We start from the raw sequence: 18,888 nt of genomic DNA on the forward strand, positions 1-18,888 counted from the left end.
AACAGGGAATGGCTCACTCAAAAATTGCTCTGTTTTGTTCATTCTCTCTGAAGCCTCTGGCACCGGCCACAGTAGAAACACAGGATATTGGGCTAGATGGACCATTAGTCTGATCCAGTATGGCTTACTTGACTATTGTTAAGCCTATTTTTCAGAAAGAGATTTTTTGCTCCTACTTACATGTCAACACATTTTTATATAAACATAAGAAAGCCTAATCGCTATAGGCTACATAGACTCCAGCACCCTATCTTGTTGATCCAGACACACCAGTCTACTCCAACACAGACCCAGGATCTGAACCATGTGCCCCAAAGCTGCAGCCTAAACTGAAAGCAACTTAAGAAGAGTTCCTGTCTGTAACACTCAGAAGCCCAACTCCCAAAGGTGTCCAAACCCCAAATAAATCTGTTTCTCCCTCCTCGTATTAATACATACTCTGGGTTAATTAATAAGTAAAAAGTTATTTTATTAAATACAGAAAGTAGAATTTAAGTGGTTCCAAGTAGTAACAGACAGAACAAAGTGAATTACCAAGTAAAATAAAATAAAATATGCAAGTCTAAGCCTAGTACAGTAATAAAACTGAATACAGATAAAATCTCACCCTGAGAGATGTTTCAATAAGTTTCTTTCACAGACTGGATGCCTTCCTAGTCTGGGAGCAATCCTTTCCCCTGGTACAGCCCTTGTTCTTCCAGCTCAGGTGGTAGCTAGGGGATTTCTCAAGATGGCCATCCGCTTTGTTCTGTTCCACCCACTTATATATCTTTTGCATAAGGCTGGAATCCTTTGTCCCTCTGGGTTCCCACCCCCTCCTTCTCAATGGAAAAGCACCAGGTTAAAGATGGATTCCAGTTCAGGTGACATGATCACATGTCACCGTAAGCCTTCATTCCTCCCAGGCTGATTCACAGGAAGGCCGGCCTGCAAACAGAGCCATCCACAGTCAATTGCCCTGGTTGATGGGAGCCATCAAGATTCCAAACCACCATTAATGGCCCACAGTTTGCATAATTACAATAGGCTCTCAGAGTTATATTTCATATTTCTAGTTTCAGATACAAGAGTGATACCTTTATACAAACAGAAGGACCACACTCAGTAGAGTATAAGCTTTGTAATGATACCTTGCATGAGACCTTTTGCTTGAAGCATATTTTAGTTACATTATATTCACACTCATCAGCATACTTTCATAAATCATATAAAGTGTAACGTCACACATCCCTCCTTTCTCCTCATGATCATTCTGCAGTAAGACATCTGTCTGTTTCTCAGCCACATTAACCTCCACCCTACAAACAAATTGTCTTTTTTCCACTGGACAAAACTGCACATCCACACTGGAACATAAGGAATCCCAAATGTTTCTTTCCATTTGTTGAATCCTGTATGTGAAATAACAAGAATGGATTGTGGGAGATGGAGAAAGATATATTTTTCACCTACAAAACCATTTTCACTTCATCCAGAATGTTCAGCATGGGAAAAAGACCAGGTGGTCCTGTTGAGGTGACCTCTGTTCTCTGTCTCTAAACAGCTTTTGCTCTGAGTACATGAAGATGTGGGAAGGATGGGGAACATATTGTTTCTGGGACTGGTTTTATTTTTCTCTATCCAGTTACATCTGCATGCCTGAATTCATTACAATGTTCAGTTTCATCTGTCTAAGCATTAATCTTAATCACACATATGGCCAATAAAATCTTTGCACAGCACCATCCAACATCAGCATTTATTGTTTCTTTATATATAAACAATGCATGTACACATATTACATGTGTAAAAGTCACTAAAATGTTTGGAAATTCATTTCTCCTTTATTTACCAGCCAAGACCGATGCTCAGAGTCCTGAACAAGTATTTTCCATGCTGTAACTGAACTAACACGTGTCATCAGTTGGCAAGGGCAACACAGGATTCTGAACTTAAGTCATGGAAGGTTAGCTAAGTAGGAAGTGATTTTCAAATCTATTAATGTAAATTGTAAATGTATATGGTAGGGAACAGTACAGCCTGTTTGCAATTCCAGGGTTTTTATTAAACTAACAGAAGTTTTTTAAGTCATTTTCAAAATAATTATAACTGCTGAAATTAAAATTGGACATACAAATAGTGAATAGATGAAATTTGGAATACCTCCCACTTCTGCTCAGTACAAGTGTTCCAGGAAATATCTGCTTCCCTGTGCTGATTGGCTGTTTGCTCCAGCACTTTCTCCTGGCTACCCCCTCTTGTCACCTGAACTTCACTCCACTTGCCCTCCATGCTCCCTTCCCTCAGCTGCCCTATCCCTTCAGTGTCCTGTCCCCTCACATCCTTTATCTTTCTACTTAGCATATCCTCTCCTCACTAAATCCCTCCCAAAGGATTTCAGTGACAAAGACACTGTGGCAAAGTACCTTCTCCTCCTCAGCAGGCTCAGTCCGTTGTAGCCTTGGAGACACAGGCTTGGGCAAAGCAAACCCTTCTAGGTAGCACAGGGTCTGGCTAATCCTTCCCTCAGTCAATCCCTTGTGCTTGTTTTCTCCCCTTCTGGGGACAGAACGCAGCCTTCCTTGCTGGAAGGGGTCAGAGCCTTGCTGCACCTAACTTGCTGGCAGCTTCTCTGCTTCTCTGACTCTCCCCCCTGCTTCCATGCCAGGGAGGGTTTAAAAAGGTCTCCAGCAGTTGAACCTAATTAGTTCCCTGGTAACCCCTGTTCCATCTGAACCTTATTTCCCCCTGGTTCTCTCTCCTCAGTGGATTGGGAGAGGACTTTTAACCCCCTGGGACTAATTACTACCCCTCCCTTTGTAGCCATTTGTCCTGGGTTTGCCACAACACACATATTATGGCACCGACATGAAATTTGCAAACCATCACTCTGCTAATTCTTGTGTGTTCTGGCTTCCCCCCTACTTTTTATCTATATTGTCTATTTAGATTGTAAGCTCTTTGGGGCAGGGACTATCTGTTATTCTGTGTTTGTACTATGCCTAGCACAAGTGGCCCATTCTGGGTTGGTCCCTAGGAACATACAAGGAGAATTAGCAGAGTGACAGGAAAAATCTTGAATTGGATCAATCTAGACCTTCCTAATTGTTTCCTTCTGGTGCAATCCAAATCAGTGAGGGGTTGTGTCACCATCTACCCCATGACCTTGGGTGCCTCACAATGCTTTGCTGTTGTAGCTCCCAACCAGAGCCACTCAAAAACAGCCAAGCAGCATGCAGGTCACACGCTGAGTGTCTGTGTATAGCCACGCCGCCCGCCGCCCCCCCCCCCGGTTGGGGGATGGGGCCGCCGCAGCGGCAGGATGAGCATAGCCACAGCCCTGGTCCAGTAACTCTGACACGAGCAGCCTGTCAGCAACACATCAGCCATACTCTGGCCTCCACCAGACTTTGTTACTATTTGCAGGATGACCCCAAAACACTCCCAGTCCTGAATTTTCCTAAAAACGTGCTCTGCACTGTCCAGCCCTCTCCTGGACAGTTCTGATATTAAAGGTCCGTTGCCTCTGTAAAGGGTCAATAGTCAACCGTTCCCTACTTTAACTGGAGTTACCAAACAACCCAGTTTAAACACAACACTGGATTAGTTTAGAGTAAAAATAGAATAGATTTATTTAACTACAAAGAAAAAAAGTTTTAAGTGACTACAAGTGTAATGTACTAAAGTCAGTAATGGTTACAAGAGAAATAAAGAAAGCACACTTCCTAGAAGCTAAAACTTAACAAGCTAGACTTGGTTCAAGGTAAAACCCTTACCACATGTTCCCAGCAACAGGGCTGACCAAATTATCAGGTCAGCATCCCTCCCAAAGTCAAAGGGGTGGTTCCTTTGTTGTCTTAGATAAGGGTTTCTCAAACAGGGGTCGCCGCTTCTGTGTTTACCTGCCCCATCCGCAGGTCCGGCTGATCGCAGCTCCCACTGTCCGCGGATCGCTGCTCCAGGCCAATGGGAGCTGCTGGAAGCGGCGTGGGGCGAGTATCGTACTGGCTGCCACTTCCAGCAACTCCCATTGGCCCAGAGCAGCTATCTGTGGCCAGTGGGAGCTGCGATCGGCCGGACCTGCTGACAGGGCAGGTAAACACATCGGCCCGGCCCGCCAGGGGCTTTCCCTACAGAAGCGGCGACCCCTGTTTGAGAAACCCTGTCTTAGATGAAAGAGAAAACTTGGTGTGTTTTTGCCCCTCACTCCTATAGCCCAGTCATCCTTTGAAATGTTACCCTAGATAAAGTTCATTTCAAGAAAGAGACATAGGACCTAGTGGTGAAAGAGGTTGCATGTTGTTGCTTGCTAAAATGCAGATGGGATCTGTTCCTGCTCTGGCTTTGTTGCCAAAGAATAACCACTTGATAGGTGATTATCTATCAACTGCGATGACACCTGGCTAGAGTTGTCCTTTATCTTTAGGAAACCAAATTATCTCCTCCCCAGACTTGTCTTGTAAACACATTTTAGTCATAATTTCAACTCTTGCATTTCATACAGTGGTGATTCCACAGTTAGGGTTGCATTCCAAATGGACATAAACTAGCGGCATACATTTCTGTTGCTCTTTAAAAGTAGGTTGCCAAACGCCGTGCAATTTCACACAATGCAATTTCTGGTGATCTCCAGAATCTCTGAATAGACAGTTTTTGAATTTGGCTCATTTTCCCTACTTTTCATTATTAATAAAATAACAACAATGCCTAACTCTTACATCATCTCAAAGCTCTTTATCAAGGAGATCAGTATCATTATCGCCATTTTACAGACGGGGAGACTGGGGCACTGAGGCTCAACATGACTCACACAAGTTCACACAGCAGTTCAATGGCAGAATTAGGAACAGAACCCAGATTTTCTGAGTCCCACTGTAGTGCTCGAGCACTAAACCATATTATTTCTCCAGATAACTCTTTAAAATCATGTCTTTCTATATGAAACTTGGCAGAGGTGGCGCCTGGATAGATCTGCTGCAAAGGGTCATTTATAGCCAGCCACATTATAACAAAGTTTATGTGCTTTCAAACCTGACTAATGGGAGCTAGGGATGCACAAACCTGATTGATGGGAGGAGGGGGGAGTTGGACACAGAGATTTGATTGGATGGTGGGACTGTGTACTCATAACTCTTATTGGTTAGTGAGGGATGGAGGTACACACAAAATCTTCTCTAGCAGGAGCTATGCTTCGTGCTCAGATTTTATCCTATAACAGAGAAGGATTCATGGGCCGATGCTAATGGATAAAATAATCTTAGAGGCTATACTTCTACTTCCCACTGTCCTTCCCACATTTAACAGCAGACCCAATCAAGCATTAATAAGCCCTATGAAATTAATACCCAAAAATCTATTGTTACTACACCACACAAACACATGTGCCTGACTCAAACTCAGAAAAGAAAGGAGAAACGACGCTACCTAGCAGTAAGTACCAATTTCACATTCATCCGTAAGCTCACATCTTACCATTATCACAATGACCATTCACCACAGACCATGCACTGCAATCGGTATTTGAGTTACACCGGCATGTTCTAGAGTGCTCAACTTTCCAACACCCCTTTTAACCACGCTCTGCACACAAACCTTTAGCTAACTACCTTCTCCCAAAACAACCGACTACTATTAGTGTTGGGGGAAAGTAACCTTTAAAAGGGGTGTGTGCAGAAGGATGAAAGAAGTGGGGAGTGAAGATTGCAATGCGTGGCCTGTGGTGGCTGGTAGTTGCGGTATGGTAAGGTGCATTTGTGGGTGGAGATATAGAGGATATATAATGTTAGGTGGCTTACGTCTTCATTTCCTTGCTTTTGTGGGTTTGTCAGGCATGTTGGTTGTAGAAATCCTAACTGCTTCACACCAAGGTTCTTTGTGTATTAATAGCATAATGAAGGCGTTAATATTTGTAAAGCACTTTAAAGATTAAAAACTTTTGATAAATGCTAAGTTTTATTCATTTTCTTAGTCATATAATATCACTCCCCGGTTGTTTTACAAATTACAGTGTGCTAGGTTAAAACTTTAATAGTCCAAATAGTCCAATTTACTGAGTTTATTTCTCACACATGTTGTAGTAATTGTTGTTTTACTAACTCTAGAGTCAATTTCTCCTCATGGTAGCTAGGCACTTACAATCACCTACTTTCAAACTGAAACCAAGAATGAACTTAACCAGCTGTTAAACCAAACAAAAGCATCTTGCAGCATGTCCTCAAGATGTGAGTCTTAATCATGAGATTCCTTCATGTAGCAGCCCTGCTATATCGCTGTTAAGTCCAATACAACCAAACAGCTATGGTTTATAAGTTTATTACCACCATATTACCATTAACCATATGAATGGGCCTGTAGCTTGGAATACTTTCAAATTAGCTTTGGTCTAACTGGTGAAAAATACAAAACATTTATTCCATTTTTAGTGCTTTATCTTGCCTTTATCACTGTATTCAAAATACAACCCAACTGATATAACATTAATCAGGCTATCAAAATGTTTGGGGCTAAATACTGGTCCCTCTGAAGTCGATAGCAAAACTCTCATTAACTTCAACGGGACCAGGATTTGGTCCTTAGTTATTAAGGGTAGAGTGAGAGCAGCTTTAATACGTTCTTGACAGAGGCAGACCTATTTGTTTTAAAATGATCACTCTAACATTGCAAAGCGATGTCCTTTTTCAAGCATTGAGACAGCGATTAGCTAAATGTGCCTAAACCAAATTATACGTCCATAAAATGCTTGTAATGGTCTAAGTGCTCCCATCATTTTATTACCTTCCACATAAGTGGAAACAATCTAATAGGTAGCTGAGATCTTTAAGAATGACTATGGCTGTGTTAACAGAGATTTTTAAAAGTATTTTTCTCCACTAGTTCCATACCATTAGACTGGAAAACAAGCTTTGGTTGCTCTACTTGATAAGGCTGTGTATCCTGCTGTGCTCCCTTTAAATACGTTTATGGAGGCCTTGGCAGAGCAAATGATATTTAGTGAGCAACATGGGTGATTAGCTGGAGCTGTGCATGGGTCCTGAACCAACTATTCCACCATCAGGAAGCATTTGATTCTTTAAATGACTTGTGCACTTTCAAGGGTAATGGGTCTGTTTATTGAACTTGTGGAAATGCATTTGATTTAGTCAATTTGGGTCCCTGCATTTAAGCAAATTACAGTTAGGGCTCAAGCAGTGTGAGGTAAATTGGTTCTCATGGCACATTTTAAAAAAAGGTTCTTGCTATGGGTACATTTGCACAGGCAAACTGTTATATGGAGATGATGTTGTACACAGTACCTTGCACATTTGGTAAAAGGTAAAAAGATTGTAAAATTCTCCTGGGGCGCTTTAGGGTTTTTTAAGTGCATTTGCATTTGACCAGTTACAAAACCAAAATACTTGTTTTTTTCTTCTTGAACCTAGTTCACAACACATAGTTTGGAATTACTTAAATTAGAGAAATAGTGTTAGGAAGAATGTTACAATTCATTGCCAAGGCCATACCTACCCAGACGTGTTTAAGAGAACAAACTTCTACAGCCCTTTCTCTCACCATGTTTCATGACAGTTTCGCCTGCTGGAAGTAGAGTTTCTGGCAAGGTGGAGAGGACAAGGTGAGGAGGTAAGTTTTAGCAACCGGCATAAGCAACAAGGGGTTTTCCCACAGAACTTGGGCTGTCCCCATGTCCTCCCAAAACCAGACATAGTTGCTGACAGGTATTTTGAAATAAATTACATTGTATTATTCTGACAAATAAAATATGCAGAAGTTTTCAGAATTTTAAACAATTGTGCACAGAATTATTATTTTTTGGCACAGAATTCCCCCAGGAATATTACCTGCTATATACATAGTCAGAGTCAAAGAGGGTGAGTAACTACTGCTTAGAGCATGTCACGTGACCAAAAATGTACCTGAAAACACAATATTGATTTTTTGAAAAAAATGTCTGCAGAAATTGTAATCAACACTTTTGTTGTTTCAAAATCGATACTTTCAAGCTTTTGAAAAAAAAATCTCACCCATATGACTACATTGGCCAATTGCAATCATCAATTGAAAACTGAAAAAGAACAAACTAAAACACATGACAAACAAGATCCAACAATGAGGTCAGTGAACACCTAGCTAAAGTTTTCATCAAAGTTTCCTTAAAACACACCAACTAGCCAAACACTGAAAATGATTTAATGAAAACTTTCTTCTTCTGAACTAGGTCTCTCTTTTTTAACTCAATGGAAAACTTTATTATTCCAAAAATTTCCACCTGTTTTGACTGCTCCTTAAAGTAGCAGTTACCCCCCACTGCCTTTTGTAGCATGAAGTGCAATGGGTTTGAAGGGCAGCATGCCCCTGCCAACTAGGCTCTGTGAGCAAAATTAAAGCTCCCATCCAGCAGATGAAAGTACTCACAAGCATAAAGAAAGACGTGTTTTACTGGACCAGGGCTTTTATGTGCACATGGGCTTGATTCTGCAACGTGCTGAGCCCTCTTGTCTTAATGCACACTTGGGGGCTTGTGCATCGGTGCTGGAACTAGGGGTGTTGGAGGTGCTGCCATACTCCCTGGCTTGAAGTAGCAATAACAACCCAAATAAATGGCTTCCACCATCAGCATCCCCATTATAAAAATTGCTCCAGCACCACTAGGCCTGAGTGCTCAGCATCTTGCTGCATCCAGTCTTGGTGCTGTGAGCAGCATGAACGTTAAAATGATCATGTATTCCGCCTTGCCCCCTGCTTCATTTCCAGTGTTTTTTCTCCCAGCAGTGCAGCATGTCTCAGGGCAATAGATTAGTCTCTTCCGTTGCAAAAACTACTAGTAGAATCCTTTCCCGTAGCAATGGGGCCTTCAAACCCCAGATTCTCTACAGAAAAATGCAAAGCAAGAATGTTCCTTGGATATTCCTGCCTCCTTTTTCTGGTGTAAAAGAAGGTCACAAATGGGGTTAAATCAAACTTGAGGAGACAAGTGCTGCGTAGTTTAGAGCACCTCATGTAGAGAGCACCTGTGTCCTGGGCCCTTTGGAAAGGGATCAAGCTGAAACATGCTATCCTTATGCATCGTCAAAAAGGACCATGCTAAAATCTAGGTGAAATGCTTGTATTTCAGGATCTGATCCTGGTGCTGAGTATTCCATTGAAGAAGGTGCCACACACTCTCAATTGTCAGTTAAGTCACTAACCTCAGTGGGAGCTGAAGTGCTCAGCATCTTCCAAGGTGGCAGGCCTGTGGCCTGTATTTGATTGTGTTCATTAAAACCAGTAATGTACACCACTGTGATGCACACTGCCCTGTCTACAAATGTGCTTAAAAGGCAGAAATTATTGCCTGAGCTAAGCCACAAGATTTAAACAGGTCATCTCGCAAATGGTGTTTAAACAAGCAGTCCCTAAATTCATTATGTTCCTTGATCATTTCTTTGCTTTATAGAGCTTGCAGATTTGCAACTAATGGCACAGTTTAAAAAACATTAACTTTGGGTGCAATCACAGTATCTGAGAAACTACTAGACTGGCTTCCCCTGAGTCCAATCAGGAAGAAAGGTTTTATCAATGGCATGAGATGAAACACTGTGCAAGCTAGTGGCGATATCCATCTCTGACAGTACATAAGGCTTTGCTTCTTTTTAATCAATCATTCACACACAGACCAGAGGAGATGCTCTGGAATCTCATTGTGGTAACCAATTTGGTTCCTGGCTTCCTGAGCCAGTGGGGAGCAGGAGCCATGGAGACAGTACTCTCAGGTCCTGGAGAAGGAATCCCTCACATTGCGCTGGAGTGATTCCTCTGTCCCTTTGAAGAAAAAGCTCCTATCTGGTGGGTAAATGAATAAAAAATGATTTCAATGCACCAATGTGTTTCTTCAGCTGAAGATTCCCATTTCCGCTCCAGCTATACGAATTGGGTCGCTGCAAGGCAGGGCATTTGGTAAGTGAAACTAAGAGGGAAAATATGCGGAGGACCTCCCCTAAAGGGAGGAAAGGACTTTAATATAAACAAAAACAAACAAACAAGAAAGAGTGACATGAAAGGAAATCTCTGGAACAAGGAGGGCAGAGGCAGTAGTAGTAGTAAGGATTAGGGCTGTCAATCGCAGCTAACCCAAGTGATTAACTCAAAACAAATGAACTTAATTAAAAAAATTAATCATGATTAATCGCAGTTTAATCATGCCATTAAACACTCATAGAATACCAATTTAAATTTAGTATAAATATTTTGGGATGTTTTGTCTACATTTTCAAATATGTTGAATTCAATTTCAACACAGAATACAAAGTGTACACTGCTCACTTTATATTATTATTTTTGGGTACAAATAGTTGCACTCTAAAAAAGATAAACAAAAGAAATAGTATATTTCAATTCACTTTATACAAGTACTGTAGTGCCATCTCTTTGGCGTGAAAGTGCAACTTACAAATGTAGAATTCTTTTTTTTTTAACATAACTGCACTCAAAACCAAAAGAATGTAAAACTTTAGAGCCTACAATACCGAGTGGTCTTACTACTACTTCTTCCTACTTCTTATTCAGCCAATCGCTAAGACAAATAAGTTAGTTTAAATTTACGGGCGATAATGCTGCCAGCTTCTTATTTAGAATGTCACTTGAAAGTGAGAATGGGCATTTGGATGACACTGTTGTAGCTGGCGTTGTAAGATATTTACTTGCCAAATATGTTAAACATTTGTATGCCCTGTCATGCTTTTTTTTGGTTTATATTATTATTATTAATAATTACAAATATTTGCACTGTAAAAAAGATAAAGTGAGCAGTCTACACTTTGTAGTCTGCATTGTAATTGAAATCAATATATTTGAAAATGTAGCAAAACATCCAAAAAGCTTTACAATACATTTAAATTGGTATTCTATTATTTTTAACAATGTGATTAAAATTGTGATTCATCACAATTAATTTTTTTAATAGTTTGACAGCCCTAATAAGGTCCTGTTAGGGATGAGATAAATCCCCTGATCCTGCAACTGGATCCGTATGGGTCCACCTTTGCACCTGTGTGGAGTCCCAAGACGAGATGCTCCACTGGTGTAAATTGGCATAGTGCCATTGAAGTCAATACTGTTATATCAGCTTTCACTGGTTAAGAATCAGGATCCCAGCGTTTGCCTATTTAAGAGACTTGTATGGCCTCTGGTAGTATCTGAGCACCTCACAATTTCTAATGTATTTATCCTCACAACACCTTTGTGAGGTAGGGCAGTGCTACAGGGCCAGGGTGACAAAGGTATTTAGGTGCCTAAAGATGAACTTGGGCTCCTAGTGGGATTTCAGGAGTATCTAAGCAGGTTAAATCCCTAATGCTCATTGAAATCCCTGGAATTTAATTCACGCAGGTACTTCTGAAATCCCAGTGGCACTATTTGCACCTTCAGGTGCATTAAACTGTTGCTCCAAATGTCTTGCCTAAAGTCATTCAAGATGTCCACAGTGGAGCAAGGAAATGAACATGAGGTCTTCTGGGAGCCAGGCTAGTGCCCAAACCACTAGCCCATCCTCCAGCTCTACATAGGCCTAATTATCTATGTGGAGCTGATTGAAGGATTGAGGCCTTAGATGCGGCACGGGTGAGGGATGTGCTGGCTGTGGCTTCCTGCCGCCCCCATTGGCCTGGGACGGCGAACCGCGGCCAGTGGGAGCTGCGATCAGCCAACGCGGCAGGTAAACAAACTGGCCTGACCCTCCAGGGTGCTTACTCTGGTGAGCCATGTGCCAGAGGTTGCCAACCCTTGCAATAGACTAAAGCAAAGTTTTGCTTTGAAGAATAGCATTGAAGGGAGATTCTGTTGTGAACATTTGGCAAAAATGAAGTTGTGCGTGACTGTTTGAAAATGCGGAGGTTAGCAGAGGTTAGCAATTTGGAACAATATACAAGAAAGATACTATAGACTAGTCATCAAACCAATTAATCATTACACAAAATGCATCGAGCACTCATGATAATGGCCCTGCCTCCCACCAAACTGTAGTATTTTAGGGAGAACCTCTGAAACAACTTTTCAGTCTGACCCCACTCACCTCTCCCTCTATATTCATACTGCTAAGCACAGAGTGCTCTTAGGATTTTATGGGAGATGTTTCTGTGCATCCTTCTCTTTCAGACTGCTGATAAAGGCAGCTACAATAAGAGACATTAGAGAAAAAATCACCTCAATATAGAAGCTCCTTTGGAGGAGGGATAGCTCAGTGGTTTGAGCATTGGCCTGCTAAACCCAGGGTTGTGAGTTCAATCCTTGAGGAGGCCACTTAGGGATCTGAGGCAAAAATTGGCCCTGCTAGTGAAGGCAGGGGGCTGGACTTGATGACCTTTCAAGGTCCCTTCCAGTTCTAGGAGATTGGTATATCTCCAATTATTACCTTTAAATTAAGTGTTTGGTTAGTAGTTCAATAAAGAGAGGATGGTTGAGAAAAGAGACCTATACTGTGAAAACTCCCTCTGCTGATCTACCAGTTCACCTCCATTTTGCTGCAGCACTGTTGTCATGGCAGTTCTAGGCCTCTGTTGTAAAAAAAAGTCTGAAAATTCTGCCACATATGGTGTGTATAGGATGTATACTAGAGATGGTCACTAGTGGCCTGTTTAAATCCAGGTCTCCAGGTGTGAAACGCTAATACACTAATCCCCCACGTCAATTTGCTCCCATTTCTGTATTTCCAAACAAAAAACACACATTACATTCCAAAGCTGTTCAAATGATACATTAGAGGATTTAAGTCTAATATAGTCTTTGTAACAACAACGCACAAATTAAATAGGCACCCAGCATTGCCCCTAACCAGCAATGATAAATTATCTTTGTTCCAGGCCCCGAACTGAACCAGTCCATTAATCCAAAGCAGAGTTTTCTGTTAAAAGCATTTTTAAAAAATTGGGAGTGGCCAAAATAAAATTGAATTTTGAAATGAGTTAGCACACTTTTTTATATGAAGTACATTCTCTCTCTCACACACCTTTCCATATTATACAGTCCCACTCATGAAAAACTATGCTGAACAATTCCATTTCAAACTACAGAAAAACAGCACAAAAGATTAGAGTAATTTATTGCTTTATTCAGTTAAAGAAAGAAGAAATGAATGATTACTAATTTAATCTTCTTTTGGAGCTACCTTGAAATAAAGCCATTTAAATATCACAGACAGAACTCAAAATACTTGCACAAAGACATTTTATTAATGTACTGTATATAACATTTTTTTTTAAATGTAGGCACTTAAAACAATCAGATGCATGTCAAAGTTGAATGATCTCATGTTAGTTTGCAGGGCATGATAGAGGCTGAACTCCCTTCAGCTCCAAGGCTTTGCTGAAGCTAATCTCCTGAGGTTTACCAGTGCCTTTGGTGAGCTTCAGCGAGCGAATGCATCCTTTAAAACGGATATTTGTAGTCAGGCCAAACTGGTTCAGACCATCTGAAAAAACAAAACAAAACATAATGTTGTTACCTCATTTTTCTTCTTCAAATCTCTTCTCCCACTTGCATTCCCAAATATATATATTCTTCACAATTTACTGGCTGCACTCCATTTTTTAGCAGGAGAGTGGTTAAACCTCTAAGCATGTTTGATAAACGCTTGATTTGGTGGCAACTATCTAATCAGTCTCAATGTGCCACTGGTAAAATCAGAACGTATTTAAATCTTCCATTTAAATCACACAACTCGGTTCAGGTGATGTTCATGACATTAAATAAAACAGCCTTCAGCCTTCCTGAGAGATCCAAATGGCATTTTTCCTACAGTATTAACAAATGGTATGCAGGAGACAAATAATGGTTCTGTGCATCTGCAACTTGCAGTCTGTTTACATGTGGTATAAAGGAGTTATCAGCATGAGTCTGGGATGGGTGAATTTACTCACAAGTAGCAAAGTTGTCAGGGCGACTTCTGCATCCCCAAAGGGCACATACTGTCTATTCTGTATGTGCTGCAGGTATCAGAGAGAGGCTACCTTAGCAATGTTATGGAGAGACTATTTTTGGATTATATTTTGTATCTTTGTGTCTGTAAAGGCAAGGGCTTTAGCTACGCTGAGTCCAACTGTACTGGGCTCAGATAGAGCCAAATACTGAAAATGACCCCAAATAGCTTTTACATGCCTAAAAATGTCACAACTTTAAAGACTGCCATCTTGGGAACCCTGATGGCTAGAAGTGAGTGCTAGTCCCATTGGGAAGCTGGGAATCTCCCCTTCACAATTGTTTGAAGTTCCCAGCCTTGTTTCTCATCTCTATTCTGAGTGAAGTAGTGGCCACAGGGAGCCAGTTGTGCTTCCTGATTCAGCCTTAGTGCAAGACAGGGATTCACAGGGACATTACAACATCAATGGAGGATTGGGCACAGCACAGCTCTGTTCCACTACAAGCCCTCCCCTACCCCAAAACTCTGACCCCTCCTTCTCCTTACACTGGGGATGTGTGTGTGGGGGCGGGAGAGGGCAGGGAGAGAGACAGTTGTTGGTGCAGGAGGCAATGACAGTTGACCTCAACAACTGTCTGCTGGTGGAAAATTCCCCTGCCCAAGGGAATTCTCCACCAGCCAATTTCAGATGGTTTAATGAAGCATAAAACAACCTCAGTGGACTGTTGAATCCAGACCCCATGATAATGGATGTTAAATTTGTGACATATGTACACATAGAAATGCTGCCACAGGTCTTGGACTGAATCTTGTCTGTTCTGTGCCTCAGGCGAGGATAAATTGGGAAAATTCCACATTTGGAGGAAGACAAAACATTTCTCTGGCAGGCTGATTAAAAAGAGGCAGGTGTGTGAGACTGTTGAGGTGTTTGGAATGTTAGAATAAACAAGGGGAAATGGACTAGTCAACAGAAGGAGGAGAGATGGTCAAAGGTGCATGATAAATTATTTATCAAATGGATCCACAATTTAGTATGTAGCTTTAACTCAGTTCATGGGTATCATTCCAATGCAAGTGGTGTGGATTTGTTTTATATCGACTGCTGTGTTACATCTGATTGCCCTTCTTTTGACTAAATGCAGCTTATAACCACTGGAAACTCTTCTTTAGCACCAGTTCTTATATTAGAGTCTAAGGATTGCTGTAAAAACAGCCTCTGATTGCCAGAAACTGGGAATGGTGACAGGGGATGGATCTAGTGATGTTTACCTGTTCTGTTAATTCCCTCTGAGGCACCTGGCATTGGCCACTGTCAGAAGATATGATACTGGGCTAGATGGACCGTTGGTATGATCCAGTATGGTTGTTCTTATGTAAAAATACCACAACACTGGGAACACCTTTATGGGACAACACTCCTTCTAAATTAGGCCAGCGTGGTAGAGCCTGGGTTTCTCTTACATATCAAACAATACAGGAAACACATCAGATAACATCTGGAGGAACTGAAAGCTAAGTGTTACTGGATACATTGTATTACATCATTTAGAATGGAGGAAAAATGCAAAGAAAATAATTCAGAGCTCAGTGCAATGCTCACAGATGTCAATGGGAGGCCTTCTATTGACTTCAATGGACACTGGGATAGGCACCCTTATCTGATATTTAGCTTCTGTTCACAAGCTAGTACAAAACAGCACTAGGAGTGCTACAGAATTAGTAAAAAAAAACAAAACCCAATATTACGAGCATTTTACAAATTTCTGAAATTTGATTTTCAATATTAAATTATTCCTCAAATAATTCTTGGTCTGTTTGTTTGTGAACAGTTAGTTGTCAATATTCACTATCAGTAGAATAAGTATGAAGGCCTCTGGATCCTTTCACCTGTTTGTTTTGCCTTTAAAAATAAACCAGATTGCACCAAATGGGAAATATTTAAAAAAAATTCCTGAGGGAGGACAGCCTTATCTTCTACAGATTGTTCCCCACATTCCCTAAATCAATTTTCACAGGCTGAGCTCTGTGTTATATGATCAATATACTCAGCCTACCTTTTTTTCCAGTAAACATTTTTGGCAGTTCAAGTTTGTCAAATGCTGTTGCTGTTGCCTTGGCTATGAAAAAGTGTTTTTGTTTAAATGTGATAAGAAAGGAATAGGGTCTTTTTGCTCCTCTCTGAAAGTGCATCACTCCCTTGGATAGAGGGTTTATTATAAGCTCAAGGGAAAAAGAACTATAGGCTTCCTTAGCTGAAATATTGGCAGCACATGACAGAAATTCAGTGCTGCAGAGCTCCTGTTATTCAAAGGCACAAGAATGAAATATAGATAACTGACATTTATACTGTAGAGAATATTGGATATTCATAACCAGGCTATCTCCATTGATATTAATGTGTGAAACGGAATTATATTTAAGACATTGGCAATGCCTCATTACTAGAGAGCGTGAATAATGCCCTGTTTGTGTGTTGGACACCTACCAGGATATCCTCCAACGAAGACAGGATCATTAGTGTCCGCAGAACTGGAGACTCCATTTGGGCTGCTTCGGTCCACCTGATTCCCATCCACAGTCAATTCTAATCGGTGCTTGATCTTGTTTGCAGTAACCTTGTGCCACTGTCCATCACACAAGCTGCCTGGTTTGTCAGGCTCATAGATGGCAGAGAATCTGCCTGCGCCATTATCCACATGGAACATCAGCTGGAGAATGTAACATGAAAGAGGGGGGAAAGGACGAGTTATCAAAATAATACTTATACAGAACACGGTGATCTAGTTTTCATCAAATTTGATCTTCTCAAAAGCTACATATAGATTTAGAATAAATGTAGAGTTAAACATAAATTGTCTTATTACATTTCAAAATCAACACAAGCCAGCTCAGCCCCATTGTGTTTATTTCCATCACCAGAATTTAGTAACTATGGCTCCAATCCTGCACCCAGTTCTGTGTGGGTGGATCCTTGCACCTGTACAGAATCCACTAAAGTCAACAGAGCTCATGTGTGTAGATCCATGTGTAGCACTGGGGCCTAGGTTAGCAGGAATGTGCAAAGCTGTGGGCATGGTTTGCCAACTTTCTGTTGTGAAACTATACAAAGACAAAAATATTGGTTTTGTGGTGGTCTTATATAAAACAGAGCTATTTACTTTTAAGTGCAGTTGAGTGGTTGATTAAACTATGTACCAACATTGAGTTACACACACAAGGGACTGATATTCATGACATGACAGACACAGTACCCTGCTAACATAGGCCCTATGCTGTAATACAGGAAACAGAGCAATGTTGCAGATCAACATGTTAGGATGACTTAGCAAAACTAGAAGTGAGTCAAATTTGGAAGGGGAAGGACTGACTGGCATATATGGGGCTGTGATCTTGACTGAGATGTCTTGACATTAAATCGGAGTTTAAATTTGTTCATGCATTTTAAAACACACAAATGCCCTACAGATATCCAGAAATGTATCAGATGATGCCTCACTGCACAATGCTGTCACTCACTTTTTCATCTACCAGCTCGATACCGAGTCCATCCATTTTTTGGCTGCTGATTCCCAGCAGAACACCATTCATTCGAGTAGTACGGAATTCCAACTCCACTAGTAGGTCTGTTCCCACTTTAAATGTTCCAACTGGGGAGTGGAAAACATACAGTAATACATTTAGAAAAACAGCTACACTATTATTTAGTCCAACTGAAATCAAGTGTAAAATAGTGGCTCATGGTACCAGTTCTTAATATGAGATCTTGCTGGAAATACACATGATCAAACACCAGGTGTAACATTTGAACATGCTGAATGGGATTCTGAAAAGTGCTTAGAGTCAGAGCTGGCCTAACTCTGCTCCCACGATGGGGGTTAGGCAATGCTGAATGCCTTTGAAAATCCCACGTGCTATAACTGTTTCTCTTTTAGCACTAGTAAAATTGTAGTTTATTACCTGTTTTGGCAAAGCCTGTTCCATCAAAGAATGTTCCTTTCTCTGCATTGGTAAAGCATTTGCCAACATTGAAGCTGGAGGTTGGATTATCCAGGTCAACAGAAGCCTCTGTCATCTTAAAATTTCTGATGCAACCATCAATGCTGTAGGTGACCTGGGTGCAATTTTCAAACAGAGAATGTTGTTATGAGAAGCAAGCAGAAATGCTGGTATGGAAAGGCTCAATTATGGCATCAGAAAGTATCCCTTCTTTTGATTCTGTGTTTTGCTGCAGCATGCGTGGAGCTGAATGAGTCTTGAACTTTACGTGGCTAATCCACAGTATCTGATTGTAATAAGAATCTAATCTCCATCATACTACAGACTAATTATGTTGCTTTTCTGAAATTCTAGGGATCAGATCGCACAAAATGAAGTCTCATCTCTTTGGCTTAATGGAAGGGGCATAAAATAATGCACTGCATAATGAAACAGCAAATTGCACAGGCAATGCAGAAATGTAATAGCCCATACTTTAGTTCTGTAATTGAATAGAGTCCGTACTTTCTAGTTAAGCCAGTGGACAAAGGCATGGAGTATAGTAAATGTTATAGTAACACCCATAGATAACTTGTAACATTACTCCATTTTCTGTCTCTCAGACCATTGAGGGGCTAACCTTACATATTAAAGCTGTGCTTATATTGGGCCACATCCTTCAAAATGTGCAACTCCTGCTTAAGTGAATGGAAGTTTTACATAAATACTGATGGCATCATATGGCTCTCCACATAACCTTATCTACAACTATTGTATGATTGTAGCTAAGATATTATATGCATGATTTTCTTGCATCTTTATCCATGTTTTACAATTTAACAAGCCTTCACTATGAGAGCTAGGGCTAGGTATTATTATTATTATTATGCTGCTCATTGGATGACCTTTAAAGGAAGAAGCAGCAGGGATTGCAATGAGTCTGTGTAGCTGGTATGCCATACTAGCACTTTCCTCCGCTCCCTTTTCAGATAATGTCTCTTTCCATTGATGCTGGATGCTGTGCAGAGCAGCATTTCCTCTCTCCTCCC

At 40.9% G+C, this 18,888-nt stretch overlaps 1 protein-coding gene across 12 annotated transcripts in view; it reads right to left on the minus strand.

Moving 5' to 3' along the window:
- Window positions 1-13,036: 13,036 nt before the first annotated feature.
- Window positions 13,037-18,888, minus strand: part of LAMA2 (laminin subunit alpha 2) — a 477,311-nt gene continuing 471,459 nt past the window's right edge. For all 12 annotated transcript variants that reach the window (XM_039528773.1, XM_039528772.1, XM_039528762.1 and 9 more), the window contains 4 exons: window positions 17,822-17,975; window positions 17,381-17,511; window positions 16,350-16,572; window positions 13,037-13,417 (listed from right to left, as the gene is read on the minus strand). In XM_039528773.1, coding sequence (XP_039384707.1) covers window positions 13,260-13,417; window positions 16,350-16,572; window positions 17,381-17,511; window positions 17,822-17,975 — 666 coding nt within the window. In that variant the 3' untranslated portion in view covers window positions 13,037-13,259. The remainder of the gene's footprint in view (window positions 13,418-16,349; window positions 16,573-17,380; window positions 17,512-17,821; window positions 17,976-18,888) is intronic.

This window comes from Mauremys reevesii, linkage group 3 (assembly GCF_016161935.1).
Source record: "Mauremys reevesii isolate NIE-2019 linkage group 3, ASM1616193v1, whole genome shotgun sequence".
NCBI lineage: Eukaryota > Metazoa > Chordata > Testudines > Geoemydidae > Mauremys > Mauremys reevesii.